The sequence below is a fragment of the Peromyscus maniculatus genome, chromosome 18 (assembly GCF_049852395.1).
Source record: "Peromyscus maniculatus bairdii isolate BWxNUB_F1_BW_parent chromosome 18, HU_Pman_BW_mat_3.1, whole genome shotgun sequence".
Taxonomy (NCBI): Eukaryota; Metazoa; Chordata; class Mammalia; order Rodentia; family Cricetidae; genus Peromyscus; species Peromyscus maniculatus.
The window spans coordinates 13,388,955-13,403,944 of NC_134869.1; the positions used below are offsets into that span (position 1 = coordinate 13,388,955).

General features: G+C 37.8%; 1 protein-coding gene across 2 annotated transcripts in view; it reads right to left on the minus strand.

Moving 5' to 3' along the window:
* The window catches only part of Parpbp (PARP1 binding protein), a 56,181-nt gene that overhangs the window by 38,813 nt on the left and 2,378 nt on the right, over positions 1-14,990 (minus strand). Inside the window, exons 2-4 of one of the 2 annotated variants that reach the window (XM_015998477.3) lie at positions 14,551-14,630; positions 13,379-13,534; positions 2-232 (exon numbers count right to left, since the gene is read on the minus strand). In XM_015998477.3, coding sequence (XP_015853963.1) covers positions 2-232; positions 13,379-13,531 — 384 coding nt within the window. In that variant the 5' untranslated portion in view covers positions 13,532-13,534; positions 14,551-14,630. The remainder of the gene's footprint in view (position 1; positions 233-13,378; positions 13,535-14,550; positions 14,631-14,990) is intronic. The other variant, XM_042263338.2, reaches the window with a different exon arrangement.

The following is a 14,990-nucleotide window of genomic DNA, read 5'->3' on the forward strand; positions in this document are numbered from 1 at the left end:
CTGAAGATATCATGGTATTCTCACAATTAGAAGTCAAGTTGCTACATTTCTGATAAACATCAATCAGATCTAGCATATTACTATTCTTCAAGAAATCATCATATGTTTTCTTAATGTCTTCATAGTGATCAACCACTTTTATATTTTCAGTGGGCAAGTTCAGTTTTTCATGTAAGAAATATTTCCATGTCAGTAAGACATCGCTGAGAGAGACTGTAAATTCTCCATTGTGCTGAAAGAGATGCAAAAAAAGAAAGGATAAATTTGAGTGCTTAACACTTCAGTGTCCGTTTATCTAGTGGCTTATAACTGATATAAGACATACAAATAGCATTCTTTTATAGTAAACATAAAAGCTGTGAAAATTTGATAAAATATATACAAGTAGGCAAGTTTGCAGATAAAAAATTTGGTAAATGGGGTCAGGCATATTGAAGGCACACCTTTAATCTCAACACTTGAGAGGCAGAGGCAAGAGAATCTCTGAGTTCAAAGCTAGCCTGGTCTACAGAGCAAGTTGCAGAACAGCACAGAAAAATCCTGTCTTGAAAGACAAAACAAAAATAAATAAATAATAAATAGAGAAAGAAAAAAAGAAAAAAATTTCATAGATGTGTAATCAATATTTCCTCTCTCAAAGTCCACTGTATCTTTTACTCAAAGTAAAAGGATGGGTGCAAAATAAACTGTACTTAGCTAGAGTGTTTTTAATCTCTTTATAGTCCCAATGCCATGATCAATTCCCACATAACAAAATATATTCCAAATACCGGCTTTAAAATTCAGTCATAGTGTTCAGGTCATTATTATTATGACTTATTTCTATTTTGTTACTATTACAGAGAAAGAAAAGTATCAGTGCAAAACTCGGGGCCTGGAAAGATTTTTGTTTCTTCCCTGGTCCTACATACACTAAATTATAGTAACTAAGTACTAAAAATCAAGTTATGCTTATTTCTATGAGTAGTCATATGCCATTAATCAGGCAAATTTATTCTTTTATTTTTTGGCTTCTATTTGTTGTTGTTGTTTCTGGAAGAAACTGAAAGATTGTGATTTAACTACACTAGTATGTAGTTGATAAGAGACCTAATACCATTACCAACAGGTTGCAGGTCAATATTTATCTAAGTATAAGAGCTTTCCTTAAAGTATCTCCCTGGGTAGCAACATGATAAATTTTCAGCAGACATGCTTGCTTTTTATTCAATGCATCTTTCTCCCACAGAGTATGCAAGATATTAATAATGGTTACTTCCAGAACACACCAGCCTTAACTTATTAAAAAATTCTAACTTCTCATTTTCAATTCAGCATGAATAAAAAATATTTTTGAGTATCCATATGTGGGTCTGTGAAATGTAATATGTGCTGCTTTCCACAATTAAATTTCGCCCAGTTTCTGCTCACACTAAGACTTTTACTGTAGTTCCTTTTAAAGAAGGGTAGGTAATTAAGTAGTTAGCAACTGTTAGTCTCTAGAACTAAATCTTACTTAATCAAGAATAATTCAAAGAAATCAATGTATCCAAAACAACATATATATATATATATATATATATACACACATATATATATATATTTGAATTATTAAAAATCTGTATCTTTCTATCTTTTATGGTAACTGGTCATATATGTTATTTGAGATCCAGATTTAAGACATGTTTAAAATGTCTTTTAAAACTTAACTCTTGGCCGGGCGGTGGTGGCGCACGCCTTTAATCCCAGCACTCGGGAGGCAGAGCCAGGTGGATCTCTGTGAGTTCAAGGCCAACCTGGGCTACCAAGTGAGCTCCAGGAAAGGCGCTACACAGAGAAACCCTGTCTCGAAAAACCAAAAAAAAAAAAAAAAAACTTAACTCTTTACTTAGCCATACTGAGACAATAAACTGTCCCTATTGTCTTAGGATAGAGACCTGTTATATCACAAATATTTAAGTCAACTGTAATATATGAAGCTCGCTGAATGACCCCTACCATTAACTCTCAAACTTTAAATATATAACCCAAACATAAGCCAGATTATTTCCCAGCACCATATCAAAAATTAGATATTTTAATACTTCCTAATCCCTTAAAGATTACAATCTAGTACACTTTTAAGTGATATAAAACAAATTCAGTGAGTTTCAACACTAAATTGATTTTTCTCAAAAATTTCCAAAATTTTTTTAGTATGACAATTTTTTATACTAGAAAAAAAATTAAGATTTCTTCCCTAAAAAAAGCATACAACTTATTCTCCTTGGGTTGACTAGAGATAGTTAAAATGAAATTATGCAAGTTCATGATCTCATATATTACTTGATTAAAAGTGTTTCATACTGGGATTGTAAAAAAAAAAATTAAAGCCAACTAAAAAGGCATTCCAGATTCAGTTTTCATCAGGTGCCCATCATGACAGAATACGTTATGATTCAAACCAGTGACCACTGATGGAGAGAGTAAGTGGTCAAATCAGAAAATGTTTTGCTTGCTATGAAAACATGCCAGCTGACTAATGTATGAAGCAAGGGCAAATGTTCAAGTCTTTAATTCTCCTATGGACATGAGTTATAGTCATAAGAACAAAATGAAAACTGTAACAATTACACTTCTCTTTGAGAACTTCAAATATCAATACTACATAAACATTATTCCTGCCCCTTCCCCTGCTCCATTTTCTCCTGTGCCCCCAAATTCATTATCTTGTCTTTATTATTGTTAAACATACAAACATGCTGGCTAGTCTTACATCAACACATAAACTACAGTTATCTGAGGGAAACTCAACAGAGAAAATGCCTCCATAAGGTCCAGCTTAAAGGCATTTCCATAATTATTGATTGATGGGGAGGGCCCAGCCAATTATGGGTGGTTCCATATCGGAGCTACTGGTCCTGGGTTCTATAAGAAAGCAGGCTGAGCAACCCATGGGAAGCAAGCCAGTAAGCAGCACCCCTCCATATCCTCTGCATCAGCTCCTGCTTCCAAGTTCCCACCTGTTATGCCAGATCTCGGGGACCCCCAAAAGACCACCACAGAGACCAAATCCTACATATAAAAGCAAAGAGCCTTTATTATCTTCACGCTCTGAGTGTCGGACAGACAGAGAAACCTGAGCTCAGGTGGGGCAGAGTTTTTAATCATAGCAGAGGTTGGGGTGAGGGGATTTCCAGGGTTCAGGGCCCTGATTGGCTGACAATTGTCTAGGTGTAAAACAAAAATAGGTGTGTGCTAGACTCAGGGACATCCGGCCACTTATCTAATGGCTGCAGTGTTTAGGATGTCAGGTACTTCCTCGCCCCTGGGTAGATGCCTGGGTGGATCCCTGGGTGGTGTCAGCTTAAGGCTTTTTTTCCTGGATCTGGGTGTTGCCTGTCAGTAAGCCTGTCACAGAAGCTGTGTCTAGGCCCCTAAGCCTGTCATGGCAGCTGTGTGGTCAAGCTGTTTTGGGGCCCTCCACACCAGCCTGTTTGAGTTCCTGTCCTGAATTCAGCAGCAATATGGAAGTATAAGCCAAATCAACTCTTTCCCCCTCAATTTGCTTTTTGATCATGGTGTTTCTGAGAGGGCCAGGCAAATATCATGACAGCCTGCCCAAATAACTCAGTCAAGAACTAGGCCTTAGTCCCTGCTTCTTGGAACTGAGCAGGCAGTTTCTAAGGAAGTGCCATGAACAAAGGTCAATCAATCTCCAACACCCCTGACAAGGACGAGGAGGCCTGGTGCATGCTATACCAGGCCTGAGCCAGCCCCCATAGTCAGCCTGAGCCACAACAGCTCAAGGTGATAGCCAAATAAGGACAAAGCCGGGGACTTGTCCTGCCCCAAAATGGAAAAGGCTGTAGCCTTAACCAGCTCCTGACTAGCCCCAGCCAATCAGAATGTGCTATTATGATAGCTACTTGCTTAAGCCAATCATATCTGAAATTACCTAGCTGCCCTAGGCACTCCCCTTGGTTGTGATTAAAAGGAGTCCACGTCTCTCTTGGGGTCATCACCATTTTGCCTTTGTGTAAAATGGTTGGCCCCAGTATGCTGGAATCTTTCTCAAGATAATAAACACACTTGTTGATTGCATACGTGGATGGTGGTCTTTTGTGAGACTTCTCCAGGACACTTACAGTTTCACCACAGCAATAGAAACCCTAAGGTAACATGCATATGTATACACAACCTAATAAGTCCATTTAGCATTGTTTGAATGTACATATATCCAGGGATAACCACTTGGTATAGGGCAAGCTATGCAGAAGCTCACCCCTGAAGAATACTGATTGTCCCTCTCTTAAAAGCAATTGACTTCCCATCTAGGGAAGAGACTTTTGGAATTTCCCCAATTTACACTAGGTCAGAGTTGTAATTATGCAAGTCACATTCAGGCAAGCATATTGTTGAGATTTCTGGGTGCAGTTTACCTGTCATACCTAGAGGACACTATCTAATGGAATCACATATTTTAAGAGCACTTACACTCTTATTATATATCAAAATTAGTTTAGGATGGCTCTACTTTTAAGTAAAATTTAAAATTTTAATTAATTTGACTTCATTTGGTACCATAAGAGAAAAGAGCATTGGTTAATTAATTCTGTGAACTTGGTTATGTAAAATACCCCAACTCTGTTTCTCTGGTTATAAAATAAGATTGTACATCTATTTTTGTCTCTTTCCCCTTTCAAGGTAAAATAATTCTTGAAATGGTGGTCAGTAAATGTATAATGTTAAACCTGTTTATTCTTATGTGTTAGGTCATCTTTGAATCTAATAGTTTATTGTGGGTGCTCTAATAATTGCTTTGTACAAAGTTATTAAGTACCTTTGTTTCATGCAATGAAACATAAGTAACATGCTTTCACCTTATGTAAGGTGACAAATATCCTATTACAGAATAATTGTCAGACAGATTCGAACTCTGAAGCCATTTCTAAAGAAAAGGCCCAAACAGCAAGTGCTCCCCAGTGAAGTAAAAAACATTTGCCATAGCATGAAGTCAAAGGTCCCCAATGCAGAGATGGAGGAGATGCAGCAGAGGGTGAAGCTTCTGCTGTGCAAGGGTGAGGACCTGAGCTGGGATACAGGCTCTGTGTGAAGCTGGGCAATTAGCCCTGTCCATCATCCCAGATGGGAAATGAAAATGAACAACTGCTCAGAATAACTAATCAATGAATTGCCAGTTGAAACAATGAGATTTCACCTCACGTCTTTTAGAAAGGCTGTCAAAAAAGATGAAATGGTTATTCATCTCCCCCTTCCCTTTCCTCCCTCCAAATGTAATCTTCCACCATTTTCCTTCACTTCTTAATTGTGCATAAGAGTGTGTGTGTAGGTGGATGTGTGGGTGTGTGGGTGTGTGGGTGTGTGGCTGGCTGGCTGGGTGGGTGTGTGTTCCTAAATACATAAATACAACCTGTTCGTTCTGTATTGTGTTACCTGTCTGTATCTTTTCAGGACTGACCATTTCATGACACTGACTGTTTCTCCCACTCTCAGCATTCCTTAGCTGCCTGTAGTTTCTGTCTACGATTGAAGCCCTTAGTGACCTCTGTCCACTCCACATTAGCAAATCTATTGGTATTGTCCTTGTTCAGGTCACACTGGTAAGACTTTGTAGATGTAGCCTCTGACATTTCTAGGAGACACAAGCTCACAGCAAAATCTGGGATTTTGTCTCTTACAATCTTTCCTCCTTTTCTTCTGACATGTTTCCTGGGCCTAGATGGATATCCTCTCCAGCATCTGATGTCAATCTTTTATATTTTGGCCATTCTGATAGGTGCAGAGTGGTATCTTGTTATCTTTAATTCTCTAATGACATACGATGGCCAACATCTTTTTGTATGTTTAGTATTTGAATATGTCCTGTAAGGTATTTCACAGCTTTTAACTATTTATTTATTTATTTATTTATTTATTTATTTATTTATTTATTTATTTATTTAAAGAGATGAAAGGTAAAAAATATTGAAGATGTGGAGAAAGAAGAACTGCTATATTCTACATAAATATGCAAATTAGTACACCCTTTATAGAAAAGCAGTGTGAATGTTCCTTAAATATTTTGAACTATATGCACCAAACATATATACATTCAATTTCATAAAACAAGTACTACTATATATAAAGACAGAGATTAACCCCAAACATAATAGTGGATTATTTCAATGCCCTATGCTTATCAATAGACAAAGTACTTGACAAAAAATAAACATCTGAGTTAAATGACATCTTAAACCAAATTGATATAACAAATATCCATAGAACACTCCATCCAAATACTGCAGAATGATGAGGCTTTCTCTAAAATCAGTCATAACAAGACACAAAGCAAATCTTAGCAAATAAAGAAACCTAAAATAACTTTTATATTCTGACCACAGAGAAACAAAAAAAAAAGAAATCCACAGCAAGAACAACTACAGAACATACACAATCTCACACATTTTGAACACATAATCAGATGATGAGTAGGTTACTGAAGATCCAGAAGATCCTAGAAATGAATGACTATGAAAACAGCACAGTGAAAGCTATGCGATACAATGAAGTCAATCCTAAGAGGGTACTTTATAGTTACAGCTACCGATACTAAAACACCAAACAGATTAAAAAGAAGCAAAAGTACATGTCAGGGACTTGGGAAAACAAAAAAGGTCCAAACCCAAAATCAAGAAATAGAAATAATTACAAGCAGAGCAGAAATGAATGAAAAGGAAACATTTTTTTTAATGCATAGAGTCAATGAAACAAAGTGTTGGTTCTTTTTAAAAAATAAATATTCAAAAACTCTTAGCCAAACTAACAAAAAGAGAAGACCCATATTAATAAATTTAGAGATTAAAAAAGGAAATGTTATAACAGATAGCAATGAAGTCATTGAATATAACTTAAAGACTTACATTCCACAAGCCTAGAAAATCTCAAAGAAATTGATTACCCACCAAAATTAAACAAAGATGAGATAAGCAATTTTAAATAGATCCAGCAAACAAGGAGAATAAAGCAGCAATAAAATGATTTTTCAACAACCAAAAAGCCCAGGCCCAGATAGATTCACTGCAAAATTCAAGATGGAACTTAATGAATTGACATGGATATTTCTCAAACTATTCCATAAAATTGAAAGGAAAAGGAGTTGATAGAACTGTTTTTATGAAGCCAGTACTATCTTGATACCAAAACTAGAAAAAGATACAACAAAAAATTACAAACCAATTTCTATGATGAATATAGATGCAAAACTTCTCAATAAAATGTTTACAAATAGAATTAAAGAACTCATTAAAGATCTGTCACCATAGTCAAGTTGGTTTCATTCCAGAGATGCAGACATGCTTCAGCAGAAGCAGTCAATAAGTGGACTTCGTCACATGAATGGACCCATGGACAGAAATTCTATGAGCATCTCATTAGATGCAGAAAAGGCATTTGACAAAATCCAACATCTCATTATGATAAAAGCACTAGAGAGACACGAGGAACATCTCATCATAATAAAGGCTACATAAATATACAAAATAAAGTATACAAAAAAATTGACAACATCATACTAGGTGGAAAAAAATCAATTTTCAAGAAAATTGCAAACAAGAGTATCCATTTTCTCCACACTTAATTCAGTGTTTGAAGTCTCTGCTAGAGCAGTAAGGGAGGGAAATAAACAGCTACAACTACAAAGGGAGAAGTCAAAGTGACCTTATCTGCCAATGATATGATTTTATACAAAAACAAAGACAAAATACCCTGGAGCCACTGCATTGGCTCAGCTGGTAAAGAAAGGAGCCTGCCACACGAGACTGATGACTTGAGTTCCATGCCCAGAACCCACAATTTAGGAGTGAACAGACTGATTTCCACACTCACAGCATGGCACAAGTGCACTTGTACACACGTACACACACAAGTGCACACACACACACACACACACACATATGCACACAAATAATAATAACAAAATATATTTTTAACTTTTTTTTTTTTTTAAAGATTTATTTATTTATTATGTATACAGTGTTCTGTCTGCACATATCCCTGCACATCTCATTACAGATGGTTGTGAGCCACCATGTGGTTGCTGGGAATTGAACTCAGGACCTTTGGAAGAACAAGCAGTGCTCTTAACCTCTGAGCCATTTCTCCAGCCCCCAACAAAATATATTTTAACAGATCCTAAAAATCCCATCAGAAAGCTCTTTCACTTGCAGCAGAGTGGCAGGATTCAAACTTAAAACAATTAGTAGCCTTCCTATTTACTAATGGCAAACCGCAGAGAAAGAAATTGGAGAAGCAATCTCATTCACAATTGCCTAAAAACACATGCATGCCAACGTAACAGAATAAACCTAATCATGGAAGCAAAAGACCTCTACGATAGAAACTGTAAAACACTGAAGTAAGAAATCAAGATGCTAGAAGATGGAAATATCTCCCAAGAAAGGCGGGCAGCGGAGTGAGGGAGCCACTCCATCCGCTTCGTTACACAAAGCCAGAACCTCTTAAAATCAGCAGGCTTTTTATGACCACTAGGAAAAAAAATTCCTCCACAAGAATGTGATGGGGAGATTCCACAGAAGTGATCTGGAAGCAGCTTCAGTACTGTGTCTTTTTTGGGTACTCTTCACTCAGATTTTTCCCCAGTAATTATTTTTCTGCTAGTAGAGGACACTAAATTCAATGTAGAATATCAGCATAGTAAAATTTTCTGAAATTAACAACTATACTGTGATCATACAACAGAATAATATTAGGTATAAAAGATAGAGGTTGAAGTTTTTAGAAATAAAAGTTCAAGCTGTCTGATACTTCCTATCAAGTGATTCATAAGGAATCTAAGTATTTATATTCATATATAGTGCTATATATAAATATAAATATTTTTACCTATATGTTTGCATATGTGCACATACATATTAAAAAAATGAAGAGGAACTGGGTGGTGGTGGCTCATACCTTTAATGCCAGCACTCAGGATTCAGAGACAGGCAAATCTCTAAGTTCAAGGCCAGCCTCGTCTACAGAGCAAGTTTCAGGAAGGTCAAGTTTCAGGGCGACACAGAGAAACTCTGTCTTGAAAAACCTTAATTAATTAATTAATTAAAACATGAAAAGGCAAGGCCATGGAGACAATAAAAGGACAGTGATTGCCGGAACTGATGTACTGAATGAGCAGACTTAAATCAACTAGCCTCCAATAAGAGATGAGCATCACCCACCGTGGGAAAACATGACATCATGCAATCTTCCAAAGGCAATGCTTTCTGAGGAACACAGTCATCATCTGTAAGTTGTTCCACTCAAAAACGTTTACTATGTACAAGTTAACAATTAAAAATTCGGTATTGAGGGACACTCTCAAAATAAATGACTTGCTAGTCCTACAAGTGTCAGAGGTATCTGTCCTAAAGGACAGAAAGGCTGCTCACAATAAAGGACATAAAGACATACTAACTAACACAATTCCATGATCTTGGATTAGGGACAATTTGTTAAAAGTCATTTCTAAATGAGAAATGTCCTTCCTAGGGTCATGCATTTGAACACTTTGTCCCCTGTTGGTGGCACTATTTGGGGGAGATGATGGAACTTTTGGGGGGTTACAGCATTGCTGGAGGAAATTCGCCACTGGGGATGCACTTTGGGAGGGAGCCTCATCCACTTCCATTTTCCTCTCTGCTTCCTGCTCAGGCCACCTGTGCCAACATGGACTTCCCCTCTGGAAGCATGAGCCAAAATGAACTCTTCATAAATTGCTTCTGGCCACAGCAACAAAAAGTAACTGAAAAACAAGGGTCTATAGTCCAATTTCACTAAACGGTCTTTAAAGTATAATAATCAAAATATACACAGGCAAAAGAGACTAACACTAAGATTAAGTGCCAAATATGGTAACATTTAAAAGAATGTGTAAATGTGGCAAATGTTAGTATTCTGACCCGCCCCTTGGAGATTTGCCCAGTGTACAGAGGTAAAGTCTCCCTGAAGAAAGAGAACTGCCCCTCCCCCTCTCCATTCTCAGGAGGTGTATGCACCCGCTACCCCTTTCCTTCTCTCTCTCTCTCTATATATATATGTGTGTGTGTGTGTGTGTGTGTATGTATATGTATATATACATGTATATATGTATACATGTATATATATATATATATATATTTCTCTTCATCTCTCTATTATAATAAACTTATTTCCACATGGATGCAGTGCCTGGGGTAAGAGTGACTGTCTGCCGCTGAATCTGCCTGGCATGTTTCCCTGCACACGTGGGATACCCTGGCCCAGCACAATATCCTAACAGCAAATGTTAGAAAATTGTGAACTAAAATAGAAGGCATGCGGGAATCAATGCACTATTCCTTCAGTTTCCCATCAATTTAACGTTTATTTCCAAATCACAGAGTAAAATAAGTACTACTTCAATTTACCCCTGAGCAACCATGGCTAAAAACAAAGACTAGAAGAACTGGACATGCAAATGCCACCACCCACTTCTTCAGGACCCCATCCCTTTAGGATTTCTAAGCTCCCACGGGCAGCACTTCACACGCTGGTGTCCAATCCTTGTCTTACCCCTTTCTCCTTTACGTAGTCAATCCTGTTCCTTCCTTTATCTCCACCTTTGTCACTCTTACCAAATCAAGTGCTTGCTTTCAGAGCCCCATGTACTTCTCATAACTAGTATTTGAATTTATCTGCATGACTATCTGCATAACGTCATCTTCACCTTTGAGTGACAAGGCAGGATTCAATGCCCCAGCTCACCATTCTAACTCCAACACTTAACACAATGCCTAGAACACAGTCAATGCTTAAAATAAAGAGCTGTGCCTGCAAATGCAGCCTGCAGCCTGCTAGGCTGAAGCAGGAGTAAGGACCCCCAGGGTGGGGATTCCCTGGCACGTTTGGGAAACAGCAGGGGCTAATTACAGCAGTCTGTGTGAAATTCCCCATCTTTGCTTTGTCCTGCTCCTGAAACTGCCACAGGCTCTCTACCTCAACCCCATTACTCCTCAGCTTGCGTCTTTATATCCCCGCAGCATTTATGATGACCTAAAAGGCTCCTGTTTTGAGTAGTAGCTGCTCTTTTCCACAATAATAACTTTGTAACATCATCAGAAGGCAGACATGGTGTTGTAGACGGAGCTGAGAGTTCTACATCTTGATCCTCAGGCAGCAGGAAAGAGAGGGAGCCACACTAGGCCTCAAGGCCCGCCCCATAGTGACACACTTCCTCCAACAAGGCCACACCTCCTAACAGTGCTCCTCACTATGGGTCAAGCATTCAGACACATGAGTCTGTAGGGGCCATACCAATTCAAACCACCACAATCGGGGAGTTTCTAAATTGTTGTATTTCCAATGTTTATAATAATATCTAAGACATAATAAAAACTCAATAAATATTTTTAACAAATACATAAGATATAAGTTGCCAAAATTCTTCTCCATTCAAAATTATCTACATAGTGATTTAAATAAGCAAAACTTCCAACTCTCCATGCAAAGGCAAAACTGTTAGAATTTGAATATGAAATGTTTCCCATGGTTTTACGCACTGAACACCTGGCCTCCAATATGTGTCACTACTTTGGAAGGTGCTAGAAACTTTAGGAAGTGAGGGCAAGATGGAGAAAATAAGTCACTGGGGGCATGATTTGAAGGTCCCTTTCTGTCTGCCTCCTGCCTATCATGAGTCGAGTAGTGGTTACCATCCAGTCTCACTGTCGGGATGCAATGCCTCACCATGTACCCTGCAGTAATGGAGCAAGAACGAAGGACTGAATTAAGACCTGAAAGCCATGAGTCACAGTAAGTTCATCTCTCCCTTTATTTCCCTCAGGCATTTGTCACAGTGACAGAAAAACAAGGTAACTAACACACTATCCTTTGATATAAGACTATAACCATCCTAATTTTTAGGTGTTAAAATAATTTTCCTTTTTCAAAGAATGGTCATATTATATATCAACTGGGGTTTTTTTTTCCTTTTTCCTAAATGGTTTTTATTTTCTGTTAATGACTAATACTTTTTGAAGATTTATTGGTCTGTGAAACTAGAAGTCTGGAAATTACTGACATGTCAGATTAAAATAATTCCTAAAAATGTCATCTCACTATCCATCCCAAGGTACTGAGGCCAGTGTACTCTTCCATAGTCCAGCCAGTATCGTGATCTCCCTGCACTCTACTTCAGAACTGATTACCCCTCCTCTAAACCCTCCCTTTCTTTTCTCCCTTCCCTAATCTTCCTCTCTTTCTATCCAGGATCTATCTAAACACAAGAAGCCTTTCTTTACCACCTGAGCCTGCATCTAACCCACAGCCATCTCTAGCGGAAGGTCGGTGGGCCCAAAGCTTCCTCCAACAGAATCACTTTGTAGAGATTTCCTAAAAGATAGTTTCTAGCAGGTCACTGAAGACTGGATTAGGGCAACAAGGCAACAACTTTGTTTTTTGTTTTTTTTTAATAGTTGGTAGGTTGGTTGGTTGGTTGGTTGGTTGGTAGTGCTGGAGACTGAAATAGCACCTCCCATGTGCTAGGGAAGAACTCTACATGCACTGAGCTTTCTCCAGCCCTTTCTTACATGTTATTTTAAGACAGAGTCCCAAAGGCCCAAGTCATGGGCTGGCCTTGAACTCACCTTTAGTCCAGACAGGCCTTGAACTTCTGACCATCCTGTCTGTCTTAGGAGTAGCTGGGTTTACAAGCCCGTGCCACCAAGCTCCAAAGAGCCAGTATTTTAAAAAAAAAAAAAAAAAAAAAAAAAAAAAAAAAAAAAAAACTCCCAAATGATTTTGATGCATAAACTGATTTTTTTGTTTATTTGTTTCTCAAGACAGAGTTTCTCTGTGTAGCCTTGGCAGTCCTAGAACTTACTCTATAAACCAGGCTGGCCTTGAACTCAGAGATCTGCCTGCCTTTGAGTGCTGTGACTAAAAGGCATGCACCGCCACTGCCCAGCGTAAACTGATTAAGAGTACATAACCCAAACAACGGTGCTGAAACTAGACATAAAATACTTTACATTGAATAAAAATTATATGTGCTCGAGAGCTTCTTTTAGAGAACAAAGGAATAACCATTAAATAGGAATACATATAACCTTAAGTGTTGTAGATTTAATCTTTATGTTTTTTTCATTAAATATCAAATGTGTACATTCCATGTTCAAATTATACACATGAAATAATTTAATAAATCACTTCAGATGCATAGGCTATTTTCTTTTTCAAAAAATTCCAGCTGCAATATTTGACAAAGAGAAGCAGAAGTATCTCTGAAACAGCCTGTGATAGGAGGCAAATATTGCAAAAAAATGATGTACTTAAGCCGAAGCTTATTATAATAGGCAGCAAGTGAAATTCAGTTTTTAAAAAGTTAAACTAAATGTAGTTTACTAACCTGCTTGTTGTTTTCTGCCATGGAAAGCTGTAATGCCAAGAGCATGGAGTCTGGACCACATAAAGTCGTTCTCTCAGAGTTACAAAGAGCACGCCAATTCCTTCTAAACTCTTTAATCATATCCAAGACAGACATCTGATTAAGCGCAGCCATTCTCTTAAAGTAGAACAGAATACAATGTTAAAATGACTTGTTTTAATTGGAAATTAACATTTAACATGTGTAAGCAAGCATGGTTAGAAAAAAATAAGTAGTGAACAAGAGGTCATTTCATATTTACCAAGATTGCTTTTAATTAAATTTAGGAAAACAGAATAATACAATTTCTACCCAATCATATTTTCCTCTACTTTAGTTTTCTTAAGCCAAATCTTTTGAAATAACAAAAATCCAACCTTCAATTTTGAATTCACATAAAACAGACATGCAAATTCTGCAAGTTTATAATTATAGACACAGACATCACTAATTAAATCTGTATTTTAAGATAGTTATTTTGAGAAAAATAATACTATAAGTGAAGAGTCAGGGGAGAAGGCTCTCATTCCTGTATTGTCCCAAAAGTGGTTTACTTTTCTACTCCTTTGAACCTGGAACATCTTAAGACTTGATTTAACTAGAAGACTATGAGATAATAAGACCTCTAAGCTAAGCCTTAAGAGGCTTGTGCAAAAGAGTTAATACAGCAAGGATCTAGAGATGTACTTTCAGCAGTTTCCATTAAGAGTGTTTGACTGTGCTGAACTGTTTTTATAAACGATACATGTTTTATGAGGAACACCTGATTTCCTTCTGAGTCTAGAGATTTTGGTGCATGTTAGACAGGGCATGCCTATGAGTCCAGTAAAAACCCTGGCGGAGTTTCTAATAACTTTCCTTGGTAGACGACATGTTTGATTTTTTGACTCTATCAAAAGGACATTGAGAAGCTTGTGTCTGGCCTCCCTGGACTTCATTCACATACCTTTTCCCCCTTCACTGATTCTATCTTTATCCTTTTGCTAAAGTAATTCCCAAACGCCTACACCTCAACGCTGGCTTTCCTGGTTCTCTAGCAAAGCGCCAGTCCTGGGGATTCTCACTCTCCTGCTGTTCCAAGCCCAGCTAACCCGCTGAGGAAGACATGTGAGAGAGAAGTAAGGTACTCCAGCTGACAACAAATACCAACTCACAGACAGGAAAGAGGACACCTTCTTCTGTGGAGAGCCCAATCCACATGGAAAGGGGAGCTTCAGCAACCCTAGTCACCTCTCTGTCAAGGCAAGCAGAGGGAGGAATCAACCCATCCAGCCGACCCACAGAATTTGAAGCATGCTTGGTTGTTATTTTACAGTGAGCACATTTTTGGTGTTTTGTTACACAGCAAAAAGATAATCCATGTATCATCTAACACACGAAGCTACCCAATGCCAGATGCTTCTCAAATGTTCAATATTAATTACTTTGCTCAATTTTCACATGGCCTAATGATGTCAGTCTACAATTATCCGCATTTGACACATGAAAAAAGTAATGTGCAACCACATGAAGTTAGTAAATAGCCAAATGCAGAAATCTAAGATTTTGTAAGCCCAAAACCTGAGCACTTTAAATCACTGTATTTTATCACTTC